Source organism: Phalacrocorax aristotelis, chromosome 7, assembly GCF_949628215.1.
Source record: "Phalacrocorax aristotelis chromosome 7, bGulAri2.1, whole genome shotgun sequence".
Taxonomy (NCBI): Eukaryota; Metazoa; Chordata; class Aves; order Suliformes; family Phalacrocoracidae; genus Phalacrocorax; species Phalacrocorax aristotelis.
In genome coordinates, this window is record NC_134282.1 from 41,395,532 (window position 1) to 41,420,811 (window position 25,280).

Below are 25,280 nucleotides of genomic sequence, written 5' to 3' on the forward strand. Positions count from 1 at the left end.
TCTTTCCTTTGGGGGAAAAAATAAAAGAAAACCAGCGGCATGTCCAGCTGCCGGGCGCCTCGGGGCATGTGCTCGCCTTGCACCGCCGGGCGCGGCGCCCCGGCCGCCCGAGTTCCTCGGCGGGGGGGCTGACGTGGAGGGGGGACCCCGGCCGGACCTGGTGGCAGTGCCGCGGAGCTCCCGGTGCCTACCCCCGGGCTGGGTTACGGGAAGTTTCCCGGTAGGGCAGCGCAGAGGAGAGATCCCCGGGGCTGGCGGGCGCGGCACACGGCGGGTGAGGGACACGGTGGGTGCGGAGCGGGGTACACGGCGGGCAGGGCCCGCGGCGCCCCGGGGCAGGGCGGTCTCACCCCCGGAAGCTCCCGGTAAAGTGAGGGCGATCAGGCTCCGCGCTCACGGAAAACGCGGAGTCACCGAAGGGGTGGGGCGGGCAGCCCTAATACGCGGGAGCCGCCCGGCAGAGGCGGGGTGCGAGAGGGCGGCCCTTTGTGCCCGGCTGGGGGGACGCTAGGGCCCGGGGCGGCGGCGGAGGGGTGGATGCAGCGCTGCTCCACCAACTCGGGGCGCCGCCGCGTGGAGGTCGCCTCCTTAATAGGGGTGTTGACGTCACGGGGGAGTGGGCGGTGCGGGCGGGGGCGGTGCGGGGGTGCCGCGCGCATGCGCCGATCCGCCGGCCGCGCCGCTGCAGAGCGGAGCGGTGCCCAAACGGCGGAGCGCAGTGAGAGCCATGGCTAGAGATGGCGAGGGACGCGGCCAGACACCCGCCGCGGCTGCGGAGCCTGGCCTGAGGGAGCGGGGGCCCTAGGACCGACCCGACGGCGTAATCCAACAACGGGGGGGAAAAAAAAATAAATAGGGGGGGGGCGAATAAGAGAGAAGGAAAAGCCACCAGCCCGGCAGCAGCAGCAGCACCGCCACCAGTCCACAGCGCCCGCCCGCCGCCGCCGGCCCGCGGGAGGAACCGGCCCGCGGCCGCCGCGAAGAGCTCCGGGACGCCCCGCCGCCCACCAGATAGATGTGCGGTCCAGCCGCCCGCACGGCTGACGATGAACGCGCAGCTGGCGATGGAGAACATAGGGGATCTGCACGGGGTGAGCCATGAGCCGGTGCCCGCCGCCGCCGACCTGATGAGCGGCAGCCCCCACCACCGGAGCGCGGTGGCTCACCGCGGCAGCCACCTGCCGGCCCACCCGCGCTCCATGGGCATGGCGTCCATCCTCGACGGCGGCGACTACCACCACCACCACCGGCCCCCCGACCACGCGCTGACGGGCCCCCTGCACCCCACCATGACAATGGCCTGCGAGACACCCCCCGGCATGAGCATGAGCAGTACCTACACCACGCTAACCCCCCTGCAGCCTCTACCTCCCATTTCGACCGTCTCGGACAAGTTCCCTCACCACCACCACCACCACCACCACCACCACCCCCACCAGCGGATACCGGGCAACGTGAGCGGCAGCTTCACGCTCATGCGGGACGAGAGGGGTCTGGCATCTATGAACAATCTCTACACCCCCTACCATAAGGATGTTACCGGCATGGGGCAAAGCCTCTCTCCGTTGTCTGGATCGGGCCTGGGGAGCATCCACAACTCCCAGCAAGGGCTGCCCCACTACGCTCACCCCAGTGCCACCATGCCTGCCGAGAAAATGCTCACCCCGAACGGATTTGAAGCCCACCACCCTGCCATGTTAGCCAGGCATGGCGACCAACACCTCACCCCCACCTCTGCTGGCATGGTGCCTATCAACGGGATCCCACACCACCCCCATGCCCACTTGAATGCCCAGAGCCACGGGCAGATCCTGGGCTCTGCCAGGGAGCAAAACCCTTCTGTAACTGGTTCGCAGGTCAACAGTGGAAGTAATTCAGGGCAAATGGAAGAAATCAATACCAAAGAAGTAGCTCAGAGGATCACCACCGAGCTCAAGCGGTACAGCATCCCCCAGGCTATCTTCGCCCAGAGGGTGCTGTGCCGCTCTCAAGGGACCCTCTCAGACCTGCTGAGGAACCCCAAGCCCTGGAGCAAGCTCAAATCCGGCCGGGAGACCTTCCGCAGGATGTGGAAGTGGCTCCAAGAGCCGGAGTTTCAGCGGATGTCTGCTCTGCGGCTGGCAGGTGAGCCCGCTGCGGGGCGGTCGGAGCACGGCGGCGACGGGGCTGGGGCCCTTGGCCTGGGCAGGCCGCCTGCTGCCCCCGAAGAGCAGCCCCGGCCCTCCCGCTCTGCCGGCCCGTTCCTCTCCTCTCCCCGCTCCCTCTCCCGGCTCCGCGCACTGGCACCGTCTGGCTCCTCCGCGCCGCCTTCCCGGCTGCCAGACAAAGCCGAGCCGGGGCTCGGGCTGCGCACTGCGGCTCTCCCCGTTAGCCCGGGCGGGGCGAACCCGCCAGGCTCGCCTGTCGCCGGTGGAACGGCGCCCAGCCTGCGCAATAACGGGGCTCCGCCGACACCCGCACCTGCGCGGGCAGGGAGAGGTGGAAATGCTTCAACTGGCGGCTGAGTGACGGGCGGTACCGGTCCCGGCTGTGCGGTGCGCGGGAACCCGCACGGCCGGGACCGGTACTGCCCGGTAGGACCCACGGACGGGGTGCGGGGTCGGGATGGAGTCGGTGCGTTTGCTTTGTGCCAGTGGCGGCGGGCTCCGGTCCCGCTCGGGCTGGGTTAGGTGCGCCGGGAGAGGGTTTTTCCCACGAACGATACGAGCCCGGAGTGTGAGCGGTGGATGAGAAATGCTGCCGGCTAAAGTAGTTAGATTTTTATTTTTTTTTTTTACTGGTTGTAATTATCATTAGGCCGTGGAGTTTGAATTTCGCGTGGGTGTCTCCGCACGAGACACGCGGTCCGTCTCGTGTCTCCACGCTGCTCCAGAGTCTCCAAAGCCCTCCGCGTTTGCTGGCTTGGCGTGCTCCCGAGCGCGGCTCCGTATTGTCTGCGCGGAGGTTGCCGTCCCATTCGGTACCTGCCCTCCTCCGCCACCTCCCCACACCCGCCAGCCTGCGCTCCCAGTGCAGAGCCCGGGTTTAATACGCTGTGAGCGAGGGTTTGTTAATTAAGTGATAGGTCTCTATTAATTTGTCCCTGGGGAACGCGAGGCAGTCAATCCGAGTTGGAGCCGGGGTCACCGATCCGCTTCACAGAAAAAAATAAGGGAAGGGCCAAATCTTTCTCCTTTCAAATGCACAAACAGTCCTGCGCTTTCGACTACCACGACGGTGGGAACTGGGAACCTCTTCCCGCCCGTGCGGGGCTCCGGCCAGGCCACTTCCATCCTCTTCACCTGGTTTCAGGCAACGTTCTCGTTTCTGAAGCCTGAAGCAGCGCCAGGACGGGCCCGCAACGGGCTTTTGCCCCTGCTGCAGCCGGCCCCGCGGCGCACGCCGGTGGGAGGACGTTGCTCTCTTTGGTTTCCACTCCTGCGGAGTCAGTTTCAAAGGTCTGAGCTCTCAGGAAATGCCCTTTCCGCTTTCCCTTCCTCAACAACCACCCCAGCAGGAGAAAACCCTCGCCTTCCTGGTGCTACCGAGGAGAGGAGGATGGAGTTTGTGTTTCCAATATTCCCGTAACGATCGCTAAGGCGAACTTTCTTCGATTTGGAGCGTATTTTTACGACAATTCCGTCGACCTGACTCTCTGCTCATTTGCATAGATCGATACTGGCAACAACCCCTCGCTTCGGAGTCTGCTGGCATCCCCTCCCTGGCGCTGCCGGTCGGGAAGCTCTGCCAGCCGCGGCTGCGGGCCTGGGCGGGCGGGAGATGGCAGTTGCCCGCGGCGCGGCTGCTTTCTGCCGGGGGACGGCCGCGCTCTGCCCACCTGCCGGCCCCGGAGACACCCATTGTTCGCTCCTGCCCCCAAACCGTCCCTTCCTCCATCCGCCCCAGCGCTGTCCTCGCATAAACGGATCCCGGTAATCCCGTTAGGGAGACAAAGCCTCATTATTCCGCCTTCCTTTTCCGAAGAAACCCGAAAGCGGGCACCTTGCAGAAACCAGGCTCGCAGCCCGGGAGGGAGGGCGGGGAGGGCTGCCTGCGCCCGGGTCTCCCTCCCCGGCCCCCCCGGCAGCCGGGGCCTAGCCCCGCGGAGCACCGGCGGCCCCGCAGGCCGCTCCCCGCGCTGCCGGGGGCTTCGCCCGCAGCCACCCCGCCTGGGCGCCGCCAAGCCCGCAGCACGTGGTCATTTACATAGCGCCGCGTCGTAGCCAATGGGGGCGGCCTTCCGCGCCGCGCTGCGCGCCCCTCCGCGCTGCCCGGCCTGCGCTGCAGGCAAGCCACTGTAGGTGCGGGAACCATCGATTTTGTTGTGTGCGGGTTTTCAAATGTGTAATGATCTTACTAAGTGGTAACAAAATCTGCCCCGATTGAAATTGATGTATTAATATAAATTCAAAATATCATCAATTACTCCAGCTGACGCAAATTAAATTTCACGTCCAAATTATAACTCACTTCCTTGCGTTTAGAGAATTATCAGCTAGATAAATGCCCAGAGCGGAGCCCTCGCTACCTTCGTTTCTTCCCTTTCTGTTTTCCTGCAGGCGGGTGCCGGGAGGCGTGAGGAGGATGGAGCCTGCTTATATTAGGCCTAACGATCTTGCCCAGCACTTTATCTTGAGTATTTGCCCCTTCCAGCCATCCCTGGGGGATTCCTACCTCCCAGATTACAGAAGCTCCGACAAATAGAGGAAAAATTGGTAGTTACATGGAAGCAGGATTGAGGTCTTGACACTTCCTGGGCTGTCTCTTGAAATGTAAGCGGAACTGCTAATTGCAAAGCTGACCTCTTCCAGCCTCCATCTTATTCATCCGATCTTCCTTACCCGCTCTGTTCTCTTTTCCTTTGTCTGACCCCCTTTTGCTCTCCCTCTAGCACTGAATATTCATCTATTTGGCCGTTTCTCCCTTAGCTACCCTTCCCCCTCTACCCCCCCCCCGCCTTCACAGACATTCGGAAGGGTAGGGAAGGGATACCGAAAAAATAAACACGATTCGAAGAAAACGTACGGCCCTTCTGCACCCTGCTGGGGTTTAAGGGTGAATTAATTTCAGGTTGTTTTCGTATGGGCTGGGCATGGAGGGAAGGACGGGATAAAGAAGGCAAAAATCGACCTGTCTTGCTCGGGAAAAAAAAAAATCTGCTTCGAACGGTTTTTTCTGGGTCCCGGAGGCCGGTGGCAGCCCTCGCATCCTGCCCGCGGGGTGGGAGGGGAGCGCCCGGGGCAATCGCGGCAAGGAAAGGGGAACGGGCCCGGGAACGGACGAGTGGGGCGCAGGGCACCCCTCAGGCCCCTTCCAACCTCCGGCAGGAGGGGGCCGCTTTGCCGAGGTGCACCCTCTGAGCGGGCTTGTCCCGAAGGGGCCCCTCTGCGGCGGCTTCCCGACACCATCCCGGGGCGGCAGGAGCACGGCGGGGGGAGCGGGGCCGTGGGGGAACAGCGCTCTCCCACTCCGGAGCTGCTCGATATTTGCCTGCGACCTGATTGTTATTTTTTCATAATTGCATCTCTTTTTGTCCTCTCCCCTCTTTCTTTCTCCCTCCTAAAGTGAACCCCGGCTAAACCGAAGCCTTGGGAAGCCGGCTAGGAATTCTCGCCAAATTAACTGTAAAGAAATCGATACAGCAATCAGAGCATTTTCCCCATTAAATATAAAATCTAATGAACGCCGTTTGCACCTCTCGCCCCGCCGGCCGCGCCGGGGAAGGCCGGGCCCTCCCCGGACCCCGGCGCCTCATTAGGGACCGTTTAATATTTACCCGGCGGGGACTTTTGTATAAAGGCATTTGTGCATGAGGGAGGTGGAGGGGCATCGACCGGGGTCTGCACCGCCGACTCCCCGAGCGCGGCCCGGCCGGGGGGAAGACCCTGCCCCTCCCGGCCCTGAGGGCCGCCCGGACGCCACGGGGACGGGCACGGGCCCGGCTCCACGCACTTCGGGCGCTGACAGCGGCCGCTTGGCGGCTGCCGGCGCGGTGCTGGGGCCGAGGCAAGGTGCTCCGGCCCGGTGGGACCGGAGAGTGGGCGGGCGGTCCCCAGCCCGCCCCCCTGCGCGATTATGTCCCGCCGCGGCGCCCGATGGGCAGCCGGGCGTGCGCTGAGAGCCGCGCTTGTTTGCCGGCCGTGTCCTTGCGGCGGGATTGATTTACAGCCGCTCGCACACAGCCGCGTTTGCCCTTCGTTAATGTTTGCCCAGCGGCAGGCGGAGGAGCGGGGCCGGGCGGCGGCGGGCCGCGTTCCTCCGCACCCCACAGCACCAGGCCGGGCCCGCCCCGCCCCGCGGCCGGCCTCACGGCGCCCCCGCCCCCGGTAGCAGGGCTCGGCCCGCCCTTGTTTGTTCGTTTGTATGTTTGTTTTGATTTTCCGCCTGGTGGCGGGAAGGCGCCGGGGATGGGGGTCCGTGCCCCGCTCCCACCCTCGCCGCCCTTTGGATGAAACAGCCTAAAAACGAGGCAGCTCCCGGTGGCGGGCACTGGGCCGCACGGCCGGGCTGTGGGCGCGACGACTGGCCCACCTGCCAGGGTAGGGCCACCGAGCTGCCCGCAGCCCTCGCACGTCGCCCCTCGGTTCCCGAGGGCTCTGCGCCATCTACTGACAGCCGGCGGGCGGGAGCCGGCCCCACCGGCCCGGGCACCCCGTCTGCAGCGGGCAGCGGCGGCGGCTCCCCGGGGCCGGGGTGCGGGGAGGGGTGGCTCCGGCTAGTGGTGCGGGCCGGGGCGCGTCCTGGCGGGGTGTTCTGCGCCGGTGCCCGGGATGCCGCCGTCCTCTGGTGCCCCGCTCGCCTGGGGCGAGCGCGCGGGGCGCGGCCCGGCTTCAGCACCGCGGACAGCTGCCGCCCGTACCGCCCCGCGCCCACTCCGCTCCCGGCCCTGGCCCCGCTCCCGGCCACGCTTCCGCACCCAGCCCCGCTCCGGGCCACACTCCCGCTCCCGGCCCCTCTCCCGGCCCCGCTCCCTCCGCCAGCCCCACTCCCGGGCCCGCTCCCGGCCCTGCTCACTCCCCGCTCCCGGCCCGGCTCTCGCTCCCGCCCTCACTCTCTGCCCCGTTCCCGCTCCCGGGGGAGCCCCGCGGCGGGCCGGGTCGAAGCCAGCCCTCCCATTTCAGGGGACGAGGCCGCCCGGAGTCCGGCCCCGGCAGGGGTTTCCCGAGCCTCCCCCACGGCTGCGGCGCCGGTGGGGAGCAACGCCTCACCGATTATGCGTAGCATCAGCCGGCCATTAGGGTCGCGGTGCTGCGGGTCGGGCCGGGCTGCACAGCCGAGGGGCCCCGGTGTGGCCGGGGGAGAGAGAACTCCCTGCAGCACCGTGACTGTGGCCAGCCCTGCCCCGGGCCCCGCAAGCCGGAGGGGCCGGGGCGCCCCGGGAGGAGAGGAGAGCTGCGCGACGCCGGGACCGTGCCCGCCGCGGGTGCCACCGGCGGGGAGCCCAGGCGCTGCCGGGGCTGCAGCCGGGGGCCGGCGTGTACGATCTGCCCTTTGGTGAGACTGAGACAAAATTGTCTGGAAATACGCAGGCCGGGAAGGCATCTGTGCCTGTGTTTGCGTGTACCGGCGCTAAACCAAAGGTCGTGCTTTGCCTGTCCTCCGTGTAGCAGAAGGATCCCCAAAACCTCCACGCAATGGACCAGTTCGTTTCGAGGGAGAGCTAAGGTGCCTCTTAAACGCAGGAGCTCTTGCCGAAGTGCTGGTGACATTAACCTGACGACTACAGGCACCCAGGGGAGTTTTTCCTGAGGACTGAGTGGGCACCAGGCGTGGCATCGTGTCGGGGACTTCCATGATCAATCGATAAATGTTGATTCGCATTTCAAATATAAATCTATCTGGATGAATCATACACTGTCAGAGAAGCAGCCGATGCTTACTGACTTTCTTCGGAAATGCAGTTTACTTGAGCCATTTTGCCTAAGAGGAAGTCAGTTTTATGATGCTGAAAAAGTAATTTATAGGCACAATTTATTAGCTCAACAGTAGTTTTGATTTTTTTCCCATTTTAGCGCGATAGGAAGTCTCGGCGGTAACATTTTATGTACAACCCAAACGGCAATTAAAACGTGATGGATTGCCGCTCCGCAGGTGTGCAAGCAGCATCGCAAGCTGCCGCGGGCTGTGTACCGTTGGCATTGGGGTGTGCAAGAGCTTTCTGGTGGACCGTTAGAAATGCTGCTGCTTCAAATATCTACAAGTACTAAGTCAGACGGCACGGGGGGTTCTTCCTTAGCGACTTCGGTGCAGAAGCTTCTAAGGCTATGGATATTTTTAAGGTACAGCAACACCGCATATATTGCTACGTGCATCCTAGATTTGTCGGTAAGAACTTACCCAGAGGCGATGCAATTACTGCAGGCAGATTTCTGCTGCCCTAGTGCCCCCGAAACGTAGGGACTTCTTTATGTCATCACTGCTGGATTTCTCGTTCACGTGAGACATATCTCGTTATTTGAATATATTGTCGGCACGGACAGGGGGCTTAAAATTTGGCGCAGGGGAAGCGGGAACGGGCAGGGAAGTCCTTAGGAAAGGAGCCCGAGAAGCTGGCCGGGTTTTTAAGGCAATCTGACCATCCTTAATGTCCGAGTGAAGGTTTTGCAATGGATTGCGTCACTTCCACCGCTCAGAAACCCCATTTTCGGCGGCTGCAGTCGGGCGCCGGGCTGGGGCGGCAGGAAGGGGCGGAATAACCCGGTCTAACGCCGAGCCCTTTACCCGGACGCCTCGGTCCCCCTGGGAGGGCTCATCCCCGCTGCGCTGTTCCACGCGGGCGGCCGCGGGCAGGAACGAAGCCACCGCTGCCCGAGGCAGGCCGGCCCGACGCCGCTGCGCAGCGTGTGTGCCCGGGCACTCGGGCAGGGGCGGGCGGGGCTTCGCGGGGGCGGGGAGCGCGGGGCTGGGAGAGGCGGGGCTGCCGGGGCTCCCCGGGGGCGGTGCGGAGCCGTCCGGAGCCGCTGCTCCTGGCGGCGCGGCGCGGAGTGAAGCAGCAGGGAGCGGGCAGAGAAGCGGCGCGGATCGCGGAGCGGGCAGGTGCGGGGCGGTGCAGCGCGGTGCGGCGTGCGGTGCAGGGGGCCCTTCTTGGTGGAGCGGTGCGGAGCGGCCTGTTGCTCCCCGGCTGAGCGGTGCGGATGCGGTGCGGTGCGGTGCACCGCCTTCCCCGTCGGGCAGCGGCGAGGATCGGGCGCCACCCAGGGGCCGGGTGCTGCCTGCGCCGCTGCAGGGAGGCGGGGGGCGGGCGGGTGCCGGGAAGGGCCAACACGGTTAAAATATTGATGTAGTCGCAAAAATCGTTCATTAAGGCAATTTAATCTTTGCTATTAAATGTCCTTTCAATTCATTTTGGGGTAATTAAGATGCAGTTAAAGTGATTAAATTCTAATTACTTATGCTAGACAAAGAAATATTTGTCACAGTAATACGGTTAACTAAAGACCCGGCTAAAGAAATTTAACATTTACTTTAAATGATATTGCAGGAAAATCGGGGGCTTCCCCCTGATTGATCCACTTAACAATATATTCAGTAATGGTGATGTCAGCTCACGCAGGTGGTTACAGATCCATCAACACCATGAGTTTGTGCAAACCCCAGAATCCCCAGCTCTCAAGTCAGTGCTCCTTAGTCGGATTCACTTTATTATTCCAGGGGCAGCAAATTAAGGGCTCCTTAGTCGGATTCACTTTATTATTCCAGGGGCAGCAAATTAAGATCACTCATTTTAATACAATGCACAGGAGCAAGATATTTGCCGTTCAGTCTCACCTGGGATCTATATGTTGGTAGGCTGATGTCATTCTTCCCTTGTAGGAACATATTCTTATCTCTTTTCATGTTATGAAAAAACAAAAGAGGAATATTGCCTGGACTTGACTGCAGAGAAATAAGATACAGACCAAATGACCTCTGAGTGGATGGATACACCTGAACTCTAAATAAATGTGAATACAAATCACTAGAAAGACAAACGCAAAATGTGGAATGATGCCAGGAGTAATAACAAATAATTTAGTGTGGGTTATGACATTTCAGAGTAGCCCATACTCTCTTCAGTTGAAAGGGGGAAGTTTTGGGGAGCAACCAATGAACTGTGTCACCCATGTATGTAGGATTCCATCACTGTTGTGTGAATGGCCTTATCCTATGGTGGGTTGAAGCTTTTGGGAATGCTCTTTGCAGCATCAGTGCTGTCCCGTACCTGCTACAGCAGGAGCACGTGCCCACGAGCTGCCCTGACAGCACAGCTCTGCCTCATGTAGCACCTTTCTGGAGGAGTCCCACCTCCCAGGCGCTTGCAAAGGCCCCAGGGCAGTGACAAGCAGGATGGGGCAGTGCAGGGGACCAGCAAATGGCTGCATATCAGAGTTAATGGCACAGAGCAGCTGTGGTCATTCATCCAGGCCAAACAGATTTGTTTGCTTTTAGTTCACGTGCTGAAGTCTGCCCTCAGGTAGCTTGTGTCTTATAGGACCCTTATCTTGTTCTCATATTCCCCCAAATATGAAGTTTTTGACAATTAGGAAAGATCTGTCATCTGTGTGTGTCTCTGCACACTCCAGAGGTGTTATTCACATGATGAGGATGGAGCTTATCACACTTTATTATGTATTATCATCACGATGAATTTTCCATAAACTTCTGGCTACTTGCTTCCACTAAGCTGTTGTAACCAGGCTGATTAGGACTATCTCTGACCACCGAAGTCCTTAAGGAGTTTCAACCTCCTATGAAAATCCTGTTGCCTTTTCCACCCAAAGGTAGAATCTCCTTCAGAAGAATATCCTCCAGGATGTTCTCTAGCTTGTACCAGTGAAGAGTTTTCACTGTTTAAAAATGTTATTGGATATTTCATGATGTTTCAAAACTAGAGCAAATGCTTTAGAAAGAGATTCCCAGGGTCTTAGTGGGTGCAGTTCAGACTGTAGCTGAGGCAGATCTCAGCATTTACAGACCTGACACAAGACAGATTAGAAAATACTTGTGAGGAGAGAATTCTAAAAGAGTTTTTCATGTCTCTAAGACATGTCCTGTACACAGGAGGTTGGGATAGATAAAAGACTAGGCTTTGCAAAAGGAGGGGGAAGATGATACAAAACTTTTGAGAAGTCTCTCAAGTCAACATAAAATATGTCTCTCTTCCCTCTCCTATGGCACATGCAGACATGCAAGGCTTTTGTCGGCACTTCTTTGAGATGGGTTGCATCATTTCTTGGGTTTTTCTCACTCATGGGAAGGGTGACTGCTCTGAACCCACAGCAACGAAGCTGTTGGCTTGTAAATTCCCCATTGCTTTCTGGGAATGTCACTCTGGAGTCTTTGAGAGAAGGTTAAAACAGTTGTTTTTTCCTCCTACCTGTCTGAAGCAAATATAATGGTCATTAATAGTAAGGGTGAGACAGTCCTGAAGATTAAACCAGTCCAGTGTGAGGATGGTGGTGAAGACCCCAGAGCTCAGTGCTGACTTTACCTTCTGAGGTGAAGCAACCAGAAAGCGCCTCCTCAGCCAAGACAGAGCTGAGCCCACAGTCATGAGAGATTCCCAGGTCCTCTTTGTTCCCCAAAGTGAACATTTCAGCTACAAAATGGGTTCCTACAGACTCCTCTGTCGTAGTGTCTGGCTCAACCAGCCATGGTGCTAATTGGTGTCAAATAATGTGTCAAATGTGATGGAAATTAGTGTGGTGTAAACCTGCTTACGGGGAGCTGAACCAAGACCACCACCTCATCTTGTGCAGGGCACTTGATGCCATCAAGTAATAATAGCTTGTGGCCAGCAGTGACCCCAGCCAGAGCTGGAAACAGTACCTGTCACCTTGGGTGAAAGGCCCCATGTCCCATCACTGGTGGCCAGCACACGGTCTCCTCTCTGTGTCAGCTGGGCTCTGAATCCAGCACGGCTGGAGATGTTATCCTATGTGTGTCTCTCCATTGCTGGTCTGGACCTGCTCTAGGTACAAACAGAGGGAAAAAGGGTTCCCTGTAAGCAGAGACCCACCGTGTGCCTCAGCTTCCTACTGTGTGGGGTGGGAAGACTCATACCAAGGCACTGGTGGGACTGTACTCTTCTCTTCCAAGAGGAGCTATAATGCTATGCTGTTGCAGTGCACTCAGGCAGATGTGCCCCCTTGTACTGCCCTGTGTCCCTCCTCCCTTTCCAGCTACTTTGTATGGTCAAAAACCTGGTCCTGGCCATTGCTTGTGCCTGTCCTGGAACTAGTGGGAACTGCTGCTGGCAGCTGGTGAGCAGCACGGCCCTTCGGAGCATGTGGCTGCTGCCTCAGCCTGTTGGGGTGCGTGTAAGAGCACAGCTCTCTCAGTGCCAGGTCTGAAACCCCCTAAATCCTTCTTCTTCCCTCAGCATCTGCCAATTTTCCATCCTGTGTCTGAGTGCATGCTCAGTGATGGCAACGTGGTGGGCCACCAGCTGAGCAATGCCTCTCACAGTGAGAGTGGTCCTCTGCCTTCACAGTGTGAGAGGGCTTGGGGTAGGTTTCACCCAAGTAGGATTTTCCATTGTCACTCCCCCTGCTCTGGTGACAATTTTCCAGAAAAGAACTTGTGGAGGAATTTTATTATGTGCCCAAAACAAGAGAACAGAGAGCAGGTTTCTTGAGACTATTACTGGATTCATTCTTTGCTTTGGGTTTTTAGAAAGGAAAATTAGTGTTTGCCATATACAACTAGGCACACATGAACACACCAAGTGCTCCTGAAAATTGATTTATGGTAATCAGGGTTTTTTTTTCCACAGATTTTTAAAAGAAAATCTACCCTCTAGGGATGAAAGAGTAGATCAAGCATCAGGATTAACACCTGAGCTTACTGTAATATTGACTCTTAGACAGAACAGTGTAGTTCACATCACAGGTGGGCAAAATATCCTCTTTGCTATCTCAACCTAAAGATGTAATTAGTGCATTTTCACGGGGGACACAATCCTGCTCACACCTTCGGCAGAGCAGGCCTGATCCCACCTTGCTGCACATATCCAGGCCAGCTGGGCACTGCAGAAGAGCAGCAATAGATGGTGGAGCTGCAGCGGTGAGACCCCAGTTCTGTACCACGCAGAGGCAACTGGGCCTCAGTGAGATGTACAGACCTTACATGGTTTGGCAAGTTAACTCGGCCAAATCCCTCGGGCGACTTAGAAGAAACAAAGGGAGACAAAAATAGATTAATGGACTGTATCAGGAGAATGGCAAGTGTCAAAAATATCTGTTGCTCAGGGCAGAGGAAGATGGAAGTGACTGGAAGAGGCCAGAGTTCAGCAGTGGATTTATAAGGCTCCTTCTGGCACTGATAATATTACATTGTCATATCTGCACGTGTTGCCAGAGTCAGAGCGACTCTTTCTTTATCCTCTGTTTTGCTTTTTTACTCGACTAGACTTTCTTAAGGCTTTTTTCAAAAGGCATCACAAGGAGCATTGCTCAGCAGGGCAGCCCAGTCACAAAGAGCACGGGGAAGCAACAGCAGCATGCAAGGGCAGTCTGCAAAGGCAGCATGTAAGCAGGTGTGCCATAGGAGACGTGCACCCCTCTGGGGAGCACAGCATCCCACAAAGCACCTGAATTCAGCTTCTGTGCTGTGGAGAGGGTCCGCTCACAGTGCTCATGTGCAGGTGCACATGAACTGCATCGATGCAAATTATTTTTATACATATTTCTCCTACATAAGTTAAAATCCAGATGAAGGTGTGTCATAAGCAGTTTTGAAAACAGACTCTGGTGTTTGTCAAAAAGGGCATTTCATTTGGTGCCTCTGGACCCTCTGCCTTCTGTGGACACCCTTGCGGTGTTAGAGGAGGGCCTGGCCCAGGCAGGGGTAACTGCTTTGTGTGACTATGACCTGGGCTGAATGAAGGCTGCTGTTGCTGGGCTGGGTGGCTCCAATTCATGTGAGCTGTGTGAGCTCGCAGTGTGAGCTGGCCAGGCTCTGCGCCTGCTCTGGATAGACTCTCATGTTGGAGCAGATTTTATCCCGTGGTATACATTTGTTCTCTGGCAAGCTGGAAGCTACTATTTATTATTAAAATTGATTGGCTCCAGTGCAGGGAAAATGTTTGTAAGGAAACCCCATTACAGCTTTTCATTATCACCATTATTTATTTTTAAGTGCTATTAATATTCCTGAGTCTGGACAAAGGAGAAGATGAAAGGTGGTATCCACCCTTGCTGCTTACAACCTGAGGTCTGGCAGTACTGTCTGCAAGGGCGCTCTGAACAATTAAGCATATTGGAAAGTTTTTGCCCTCAGTCTGCCTCTGGTGAACGCTAACAGGATTAGAGCTGAAAAGGAAACAACTTTTGCATTGCCTGAAAACGATCCAGATTTTGAAGGTGTTCCCAGACTCTCCCAGATGGGAAATGGCTCTGCAAGCAATACTGGGCAGGGCCAGGGCCAGTGTGCTGCTCAGCAGGCACCGGGGATACAGGAGGATCCAAGGTCAAAGCTCGGCTCGGCAGGGCTGTCTGCTAGGGGCAGCTGATGCCTTGGTTTCAACTGTTGCGGCTCTGCTGTGTTCACCGAGGACTGAACCTGTTGTGTGTGGGTCTTCATGTCTCAGATGAGGTCCCAAATTGCAACTGAGCCAATATCCCACTCTCTCTGAACCAATGCATTGTTAGTCCTTATTTCAAAGTAGAACTCCAACTGGGATGTGAGGACAAGAACTGTCTTATTTCATAGGCTAAACTAGAGCCTATCTTCACCTGTTCCCACTGGGTGTGGACCAAGCCTTAGGAAACCAACAATCCTGCATTATAGTTTGTTAAAGAATGAAGTCCACAGCAGTCTGAAGGAGGAAGGGATGGCTCCCAGCTTCTCTAGGGAGCACAAGGGAACCTCAACGCTTGCTATCAGATAGGCGTGACTGGAATGAAGTTTCATTTGCAAGATACTTAAATTGGCTTATATGTATCATAAACTGGGTAGGAATTATTTTTTTCTCCCCAGCAATGAGCACTTGTTTCTTTCTTCTGTGATGTTACTAGCAGTAATTATGAAATCTCCGATACAACTTAAGTTGAGGAACAAGGCATGTTGTAACTCTTGGGACATTTTCTAAGGAAATAATTTTTCAGGAATATTACATTACAGGAGGTGAGCACAGCTCAGGAAGACAATGTGTTAAGAAAGTTAGTTTCACAATAGACTTCTCAGTGATTTGAGAGAACTCGTACTAGTTTATGATTGAAACCCCAGAGGTTTACACCACTAATGGAACTAGCTTTGTATCTACTGCAGTGACTGTTATTTGTGGTGTGATGATTCCCACTGAAGTATCGTACAGTGCTGACTCAGATCATGCTGTTTGTGTAGAAAGGGTTTTGTGACAAATTATGATCTAGACAGAGTATCTAGGTGAAAGTTGGAACTGTGTAGTCTTTGAAAAAGGAAGGTGTAAAGCAGCATGAGCAGAAATGAAATGCTGGGCATGGCAAGCTTTGTCTGAGTTTGATTCGTCTCCTTTTGTGCATGAGCCTGTTAGCAGGGGCGGAGTCAGAGCTGGAGGCTGAAGTTGTTACAGAGCCGAGCTTCTGTGGCTGCTTTATGGGAACTTATGATCATCAAATGATTAGATGTGTATAAAAGATTGAGATTCTGTTGATATCTTATTTGCTCCTCATTCCTAATATTTGCCAGTAAATAACAGGCTATTCTTGCAAAAGTAATTTTAACCCTTGGGTTATCAATGCTAATGTTCAATGGGGATGCGGAACTATTGCTTTAGGAACTGATCCTCACGTTAAATTCAGCAGCTTGCCTGCTGTAGGGGCTTGCTTGCATGAGGAAACCTGGTTTTCAGCCCAGAAGCTCCACAGTGTTTTAGAGGTCAGGATGTAACTTCAAAGCACTCTTCAAAGGGTTTCAGATAAAAATAACTGTAGAAGATACGAGTTTGGCATCACAGTCCATTTGATCAATGTGTCATTGCTTATGAAAGACTGTAGCTGGAATATATATTGTTAGGGAGCTCTTCAAAAGCTTCTCCTAGGAAGGGGCCAAGATGCCAGTGCATTGGTCCCTGCCTGCCTGGGCCAGCAGAAGGTGCCTTTGCATCTCCTGAATCTTGCTGTCTGATCTGTGCAGTTGCTATTTCTCTAAGTACAAAAGGTGGATGACTATTTTTATACCTCCCTTGAGCAATTGAACCCTCGTGCCCAGCCTGGCTCTCAGTAGCAATAAAAGATGCAGGAAGGACCTATGTAATTTGCTGTTTTCTTTCCAATAACCATGGAGTAGGTGGAGACACTGCACAAAATTCTTCATATAATCAGCACTGATCTCCACAGAAATCAGGAGTAGACAGGCATAGAGACAGAACTTCTGTATTACCTTCAGAAATACACCTCTAAATGAGCATTAAAAGACGTTGTTACAGAAAAAAGGGGAAACAGACAACTTCAGACTCTTGCAATCTGTCTTCCCAAGGAAACCTTTTATCCTAGCAAAATGCTAACAAAGATGAGCTGGCAGACAGTCAAAGGCTGGCGGGGGATCCAGGAGTCACTCTCCCAGCCTCCTCGAATCCTGCCTGGCAGGTGATCTGCTAGGCAGATTTCAAATTGCAAGTGCCCTGTAACAATGCAGAGCAAAGTAAAGTTCTGAAAGGGAAAGAAGGGGTCATAGATGAAATGAGGTGAAGTTCTATAAGGAAGAATTACTGTACCATTGTTCTGCATTTCGAAATGTGGTTTATTTTGTTCAGAATACATAATCATCTGGCCTGTAAGACTGTTTCTCTGAATTCCTTATTTCTCAGCCAATCAAAAGCTACAGAAATGAACTGACAACAAATAATGAAGGTAAAAAAGGTGTACAAGGTTGACCTTAGAGCTCAGTGAATTTCAACTCTACCTAGTAGGGATTTTATGTAGTTAAATTCTCAGCTCTAATGGGCATTATCAAAGTGTAAATTCTCAATAATAGCACTTGCCGAATTTTAACAATGATAATGATATTTTCTAATTTCTATTCCATATGTTTTTGTAGTCTCTAATAAGTTGAAAAATAAAATTGACCTGTCTCACATCCTCTTCAAATTTGAAAGCTGAGGTGAATGGTCCTTTTTCCTAGTTTGTCTTGTACTGCATTCCCGCAGACTCCTCTGCCAGCCCTCTCTAACTGTCCTCCCCTTTCTTGCAGCGTGCAAGAGGAAAGAGCAAGAGCACGGGAAGGATAGAGGGAATACACCCAAAAAGCCTCGGTTGGTCTTCACAGATGTCCAGCGTCGAACTCTACATGCAATATTCAAAGAAAATAAGCGTCCATCCAAAGAATTGCAAATCACCATTTCCCAGCAGCTTGGGTTGGAGCTGAGCACCGTCAGCAACTTTTTCATGAATGCACGGAGGAGGAGTCTGGATAAGTGGCAAGACGAGGGCAGCTCCAATTCAGGCAACTCATCTTCTTCATCAAGCACTTGTACCAAAGCATGAAGGAATAACCACGAACTAAACCTCGGTGGAAAAGCTTTAAAAATAAATAAATAAATAAATAAAGACCAGGACCTCAAGATAGCAGGTTTATACTTAGAACTATTTGAAAAAAATGTTATTTATAAGTCCAAAGAAACCAAAGACTTATTTCACCTGCATTATGACTTTGTTCTAAGACACACACTTTAGTAGGACGACGACTTGCAAAAAATAGAGAGGAAGAAGAAAGCAAAATGGAGGGAATGAAACAGAATGCAAAGAGAAGAGAAACAGACCACTGGTCTTACACCTTCACCCATGATCATCTTCACTGTACTTGGCTGTTTAGTGGTTTGGAGCATAGTGGTTTCTTGTCATTGAACGGACGTCTCTTCAGATATGGCTCTTCATTTCTACAGCAATTGCCATGAAGGTGTATAGTGTGTCCATACTGCGTACACGCCGGTGATTAGGGACTTAGTCAGGGCTGGTCTTCAGAGAGGGTTGTGCCATGGCATGGCCAACAAAGCGTGGAGTCGTCTGAATTCGTTTGAACGGTAGTGTGATTTTTGCTGTTTCATGGTTTGAACTTAACCAGTGCAATGCCTGGAAACAAGTTCAAACTAGGCAAAGAAATTTTGAATGGTACCTAAACCAGTGCATTCTCTTTGTTTGTTAAGGAATGTTCAGATTTAAAAAAGGAAAACTATTCCATCCATTAAAAAAAAAATCAATTAGCTACCAAAGAACACATTTAATAATTATATTGCAGGTATTTTATTGCAATGATTTTAATATTCCAAAGCTATTTTTACACAAAATACTATGTAGAGTTATAGGTATAAACTAATCTAACTGTATAACACATAAAACTTGTAATCAAGACTGTTATTTGCAATTAGTAAAATCACATTATTGTTTCTTTCCGTGATTGGCAAGAAAGAATGTCATCTGAGGAAATCACAGCCCACGTTGGAGCACAGGTACTGATAATGGGATGCTGCTTCCACTGAAGTCAGTCAGCCTTTTTGTTGCTGACTTCAACAGGAGGAAAACAAAAAAGGGGCTGTTACAGCCACGTGTAACATTGTGTGGTAGCTATCATGTGTGCATCCCCTTATTACGCTCTCCCAGGCTGATATCGCTGGAAGCCCCTTGAACAGCGCTCTTTGCAAACCATGCACTGTATATAAATACAGCTCAGCTCTGCCACCTAGCCTGCAAACAGGAGACCTGAAGCATTTTGTATGCAAAATCGAAAAGAATTGCAAAATATAAAACCACAGGGCTCAGCATCTGATCAATACCCATTGACATTAGAGAGCTTTTTTTCACTTATCGACTTTACTAGGCAAAGGAATAGCAATAGCTTTGAAGGCTTATGGTATTTTGCTATTGGTACAACATAGTTAATGTTGGTGGGAAGAGCTCCAACAGCAGCTCCAGTAGTGCTTTTGGAAGGCTGAATTTTGGTTGCCTCTGAAGTCAGTAATAAAATTCCCATGACACCGAGATACAGCCTGACATTTGTGGCATCATATCTGTGTGTAGCAGGATAAGCTTTTGTCCTGTGCATTCTTTCTTGCTCATCTATTAATCAGGATAATGCATGAAATAGTTTAAATTTGTAGCTGAAAAGTTTTATGCTCTGTTGCTAACAGACCCGTAGAAGAGATATTATCCCATTCCTACTCTGATAAAATTAAAAAGAAAAGCGTGCAACATCTGCATATTAAATTTTAGTGTAAGGGGAAAATACGCTTTAAAAACCATACATGTGCCTGTTAGATTTCTAACCGGTGTTTCAAATTACTGTACTAATTCTACTAGGTATATTAAATTCCAAAATAACCAAATATGCAGGTATAGGCCCAATGCAAGGATTAGAAATAGGTAATATTACTTACACCCCTTTTTTTTAAAAAAAGAGAAAAGGAAATTCAAGGTAAACTAGAATCCAACCACCATCAACAATAGCAGATACTGGTTTTTGGGATGAAGCCCACTCAGAATACTAGCAACACCAAAGTTAAGCAACTTTGTAGCACTAGTTATTTCCCAAGAGGACAGGGTCTAGTCAACGTTCAGGGTATACAGTTAATTTCCAGTAAGTGTTTAGAATACAGCTCAAATATCTCTTCATTAAAATAAAGTCAAATAAAACCAAGATTTTGGCACTGAATATTTCTCCACCTTTTCCTACATTAAACCCACTTTAAGACTGACAAAGCAATTGTCGATGAAAATTATCTAATCCATGAGTTTTTCGAATCTCTAGCTTACCTTAAATTTTAGCGAGCTTTCTTTAAAGTGTTCCATCCTCAAGGAGGCATAATTGACATAGAAACATTGATAAGCTCACGTATAAAGCATCTTTTGAAAGCAGTCTCATTAGTGTAAGGTTAATAAAGGACAGTGATAACTAATGTTTTTTTTTTCCAGCAACACACTGCTTTGTAACGTACCTATAGTTTAGAAAAGAAAGCCTTATTTATTTAAAACTTGAGAATTTAAAAATGCAGGGAAATTCAAAGTACATTGCCGCATTTTTTAGTATTTCATCATATTGTCTTTAGAGACTACTTGCTGAAACCAAAGAGAACTTTCATACCAGCATTAAATTTGCACCCAATATGCAATTTCAGGATCTCTGATACACACACACGCAAGCCCCTGAATAGGTCTGTGTATATATACACTCACACACATTTTTATGGGGGTGTATGTATGTATACATGCGCACACATACATCCACATACACTAAAACTGATGCACAAGTTGCAGATGTTAAGTGTTTCGGGTTTTTTACATGTCTGTTTGAGTATATATAAACCTTTTGGTTTTTTATAAGCCATTAGGAGCGAAACCACTCTTCCCATAAGCAATATGCGCTTCATACTCTGAACAGGCAAAGAACACACTTTACTTTAGTTCCCTTCAAAACGTGAAGTGAATAACTATGGAACTGCTCATTCTACCTGTAAAGCTGTTTTACCTCTGAGCAGACTGCCCAGCTGCACCGGCTGAAGCATGGACAGGTTACCTGGTGCTCCCTGGCTTGGATCGTTGCCATTCATTAGCAGGGCATCCTTAAAGGGGAGCTTTTTTCTAATGCTGTGCTTAACATTAGACAGGAAAGCCTATCTCTGTCATATTAGTCTTAGTCTTTCAGTTCACTTAATTCCTGACAAAATGGAAACTGGTTTCATATTCAACAAAAGGGCCTAAAAATCTGCCAGAAAGGGCTAGGAGAGGGAGCAGAACCTAAAACAATTTGGGAGCATCTGGAGATGGGGCTTCAGCCAAAGGTGACTCCATGGGTGAGAGGGCATTAGGAATGTGCATTCGGCTCATAGGCTGCATCCAAACCTGACCACAGTGACCCACAAGGGGAGGCTGGCCAAGAGGAAAACTGTCTGCATCCATCCCCATTGTAAATGGCATTATTAGCTTTCCAGGAAAAAAAAATTCAGACCGGCCCATACCACTACGTTGGCTCCCACATTGCTTTCTAGGGGCCTCAGCCTCCTCTCCTTACTCAGGTAAAGAAAACCCAACAAGAGCAAGTGAGCCAGCAATGGGGCTTTTGCTTGAGAATTTGCTCCTGCTCCAAGCAATGCCAGAAGCAAATTCCCAAGAGGCCGGGGGGGTGGTGGGTGTGCCCCGGTGTCCTGGCATGGGACCAGCCCCAGGGCTGCCTGCAGGCACCGCTCTTCTCCTGAGAGAGATTTCAGGATAAGACTGTGGTGGCAGCGAGTGCTGCCCAGGGGAGGCTGCCGCTGCCTGGGGGGCTCAGAAACACCACTGAGCTTATACCAAAGAGTCTTAGGGCACCTCTCCTCACCTGAGTTGTAAACAAGTCATTTTTACCCTGAAAAACAGTCCTTCTTTCTACTACTCTTCCTCCTATCCTCCTCTTTCTCCCTCTTTGTACATAAGGATGAAAACTATGCATTTAGCAAACAAAGAGAAAGCACTTACCCTTTTCTATCTCGCTGCGTTTGGGTGCATTCAAAGGCCCAGGGGCTAATTTTGAGACTTTGCTTAGCCTCCTGGTTTATTATTGTGGTGTGGTTAGCTTTACAATACATTTGGTAACTATTTGCTAAAGACAAAGAAGCAAAAGGTAAGGAATAGCTACTTCCACGTGTTAAAAAAAAAAGAAAAAAAAAGAAAAAAAAAGTGTGTAAAGATCTACTATTTATAGTGTGAACCAAAGATGCTACCTCACTCGATTTCCATTGGTGATTTTAATCACATTGATGATACCAAAGAATACCAAAGATTTTTCATGCACGGCCTTGGTCTGGAAAGGGAACTCATCCTCCTTCTTACCCCCGTCCCCCTGATCCCCCTTCCTCACCTTCACTCAGTGTGTAACCTTGTCTTCATTCTTAATGGTAATGCTAATAACCTTACGAATACTTCTTTGCTACAACTGCTACTACTGACGATAAGGATAATGATAATAATAAAGCTCTAGGCAAACATGTTGCAAACTTTGTGAACTCATAGGACGAGTGCCTTGCTTGAACCAAAGTGTTAAACCGCTGTTGACCTCTTTATCTCTCACCTTATACTCTTTGAATACCTCAGCCTGTTAGAAAGGCCACTAATGAAAAAGGAATAATTCTTCACCGTGGTGCTTTTTGCCGTGCAACCATGCAATGAAACTTTCTTTGATACCAAAGGAAAATGTTGTTTTCCACTTTCTTGCTGACAAACCAAAGGTTCCCTCTTCTTTCCCCCAAAGCAGCTTGAGTCCCTCAGCCCAGACAGGCCGTGCATCTCTTTTACCAATTCCTCCAAATACCTCATAGTAATAAATCTTTAGGGTTATGTTGTATAGAGAGTCTATGTGATAAGGCAGAACTTACTAGTTTGATAATTGTTAAGGTTACTTAAAAAAAGCTTTATAATTCTTATTTATTTTGTAGGGGTTGTTTTGTTTGTATATTCCTTTTATATTGTTTGGTTTGGGTTTCTTCTTTTTTCCTTTTTTTTTCCAGAACTTCTCTGTTATACCCAAGGAAGATCTTATTCCTGGGAATGTTTCAAAGTGGGTAAAGATCGCTGTTTGTAATGAATGCAAGAAAGGGAAACATGGCTTTTATTTCTTTTGTTTCAACTAGGATGCTTTGTGTTTGCTAGTCAATGTTCTTTTCACAGGGTAAAAAAAATATTCTCTGCTGTGATAAATGGTTCCAATTTTTTCTCTATAATGTGCTGTGATTTTTAATTTAATTACATTTTGTATACACTTATTTAATCACTGCTTTAATTTATGACTATGTAGTTTTAAAAAAAAAATGTATATAGTAGATTCAAAAATGGCCAAAGCTTTATGTTACAATCTTTTCATTCTTGATGCCAAGATGAACTGAAGGAGAGTGCTTCTCTTGACTGCAGGGTGTATCTTCAGCCTTGTCTTGGCATGCACTTCCACCTGTGTTACAAACACTGCCAGGTTATCCCCCCGGGCCTCCCTACCCCCCATCTTGTACATGCCAAAATGAGTGTTTCAAGGTAGTACTTTTGTCACTTAGAAAGCAGAAAGGCATTATTAGTGTGTTTTTCCTTTAATTTATTTGTCTTTTTCTAGAAAGGTTGCTTTGTGGGTGAAACCCACACATCCAAAGAATTTAAAAGTCGTTTAATGTTTAAAAGCACTGGCATTTGTGAGAGACTTTGCTGAGTTTTTGTTTTCCTTCACCATTCGCACGGGTAGCGCAAGTAGCGGGCGTAAGCCTTGGGAGAAAATCTAGCTTGAATTTAGAACCTTGCTCACGGAAAGGCCTTCGCCAGCCCCCCCAAGTACCCATTGGGGTTGTCCTCCCCAGGACATGCAGGGGACAGCTGAGGGGCGGCAGGTGATGGGACAGTGTGGGCCAGCCTGGCTCAGAGAGTGCTTGAGGGCTTGGGTCACCTGCGGGCTATCGCCATGTCACCTGCTCTCCAGCCAGGGCCCACAGGTGGGGATGGGTCGAGGTCCACAGGGCAGAGCCAAGTCCCCTGGAGCTGTGGCTGCATCCAGGCTCAGGGACTGCAGCAGAACCTCCGTGCCCTGGCTATGCAACATCTGTCTGATACCCTGTGCAACATCCCTCCAAGGGGACTCGGTGCTGTGCCTGCCCCCAGCCCCCTTCCCAGCTCGAGGGAGGAAAAAGCAGTTTGAGTTGAAAAGCAAAACAAAGAGTAATGACAATGATAATTCTGCAAAGCTGATGATGGCATCATGGCACAGAAAATAGGATGCCGCTCACCTGTATTTTATTTTGCATAAAGAATAGATTCTGTTTCAACTAAATGTTGTGTACTGACATGGTTTGTGATGGCTGTAAATATTTCCTTTTCCCCTGCAGTAGCTGAGCTCCAGGTGTACCTTATTTTCCATTGGGGGGATAGCAGAGGGGTTGAGGGAGGGAAGGACAAGGGCAGGGTTTGAGCTTTTGGTCAGAAGTTACACTTTCTAGGTACATTTTTCTACTTCAAGTATTGAAACGGGGCAATAAAGATGCTCTGAATGCAGGATCATTAAATGGTCTGTTGGTAAGCATTGGCTAAATATCTACTTTTAATACATAAACTAATGCTGTGCAATGAGTTACACTTCACATGGAGGGAGAGAGACAAAGTATTAGTCTATTAATCCAGCATGAGCCATTGAGCACTGTGCTTAGGAAGACATGGTTTCTCTTCCTGTTCCAGTAGTTTGGTTTTTCATGGTCTGTTCTGCATTTATTGCATCCTCGCTGTGGAACCGTGTTAGTTTTGCAGTCTGAACCAAACAACAATATTAAATGAAAATAAACTTTAAAGCATTGTCTTTTACTTGCTTTTGTAGTTGTCTTCATAACCCCCTGCCCGCAGTCCAGACCCAGCTGAGATGGAGCTTGGGCCAGACTGGTCCCCGCCACCCCCCACCCTGCTCCACAGCCCGCGCCCCGCGCCGCCCCCTCCACCTTCATGTTAGGTCCGTCCGCCACCACGCAAAGAGGGTGCCCGAGACAATCACAGGTCCCAGATCCATAGAGGTAGGAAATTTCCAAGAGCGAGAGGGAGTGCTTCCAGAGCAATGAAACGAAACAAAACAAAACAAAACAAAAATAAAAAACGAAAACAAAGCAAAGATTTTTATAAAAGTCAACTTTGCTGTCATTTTTAGTTTGCCCATTAGGAAGCAGTAGTAGTTTATGCATTGCATCTGCATTTCAGACTAAGTGATTATTGTACCTAATTACGGTTGATTGCTAATATTTCCTCAATCTCTCTCTTAGTCAAGCGCTTCTTCTGTCTTTTTGTGTGTAGCGACGACAAGTGTAATGCTCTAGGCATTATTCTGGTTTGGTTATGAGTATCTCCTGTACTGCGTTAAGATTTCCTTAAGTTACTTTTTTTAAGCTTTGCTACTGTTCTCACTTTATGCCGTGCAATATCATCTGCTGTGTTTGCTAAGCAAAAAAAAAAAAAAAAGGAAAAGAAAAAAAAAGAAAAAAAAGCAAGTGATGATGTCATCATGCTTTTCAGTGTTACAATGTTTCAGCGTTTATGTAGTCACAAAAATGTAGTAAATAAAAGGTTGGATTTTCCAGCACTTTAAATTTAAACATTTCTTGCCTTCTTTTGTTTCTCCATGTGCAGCCACAAGCCAGCAGGATGAGCCCAGGGGAGCAGGAGAGCCCTCTGGGGCAGCCCCAGCTCTCCCATGGGACGAGCAGTGTTCACCTGTGTCACAGGAGGGACATCCACTGGGGGGGGGGGGCATGAAATGGCACCTCAGGCTTCATTGCACTGCGTCTTCTTCCCTCCATCCATGCTGTCTGCAGTCCCCCGCCCACAGCAAACATGCCCGTGTCTGGCCACAGGCCCCTGGCTCCC

General features: G+C 51.0%; 1 protein-coding gene across 2 annotated transcripts; it reads left to right on the forward strand.

The window, feature by feature from the left end:
• Positions 1–663: 663 nt before the first annotated feature.
• ONECUT1 (one cut homeobox 1) lies at positions 664–25,009 on the forward strand. Of its 2 annotated transcripts, none has more exons than XM_075100335.1 (2): positions 664–2,124; positions 4,539–5,935. In XM_075100335.1, exons 1-2 carry the CDS (start codon positions 1,047–1,049, stop codon positions 4,556–4,558), a joined length of 1,098 nt encoding a protein of 365 aa, XP_074956436.1. In that variant the 5' UTR covers positions 664–1,046; the 3' UTR covers positions 4,559–5,935. The 2 variants fall into 2 exon arrangements, with proteins under 2 accessions (XP_074956436.1, XP_074956435.1); XM_075100334.1 differs by lacking the exon at positions 4,539–5,935 and adding an exon at positions 17,131–25,009 and having other exon boundaries at positions 665–2,124.
• Positions 25,010–25,280: the final 271 nt, after the last annotated feature.

Excerpts from the sequence above, each read along its gene's own strand:
- ONECUT1 (XM_075100334.1), top strand. The coding sequence starts at position 1,047 with ATGAACGCGCAGCTGGCGATGGAGAACATAGGGGATCTGCACGGGGTG. Across the intron at positions 2,125-17,130 it reads GTCTGCTCTGCGGCTGGCAG|CGTGCAAGAGGAAAGAGCAA; the intron begins GTGAGCCCGCTG and ends CCTTTCTTGCAG.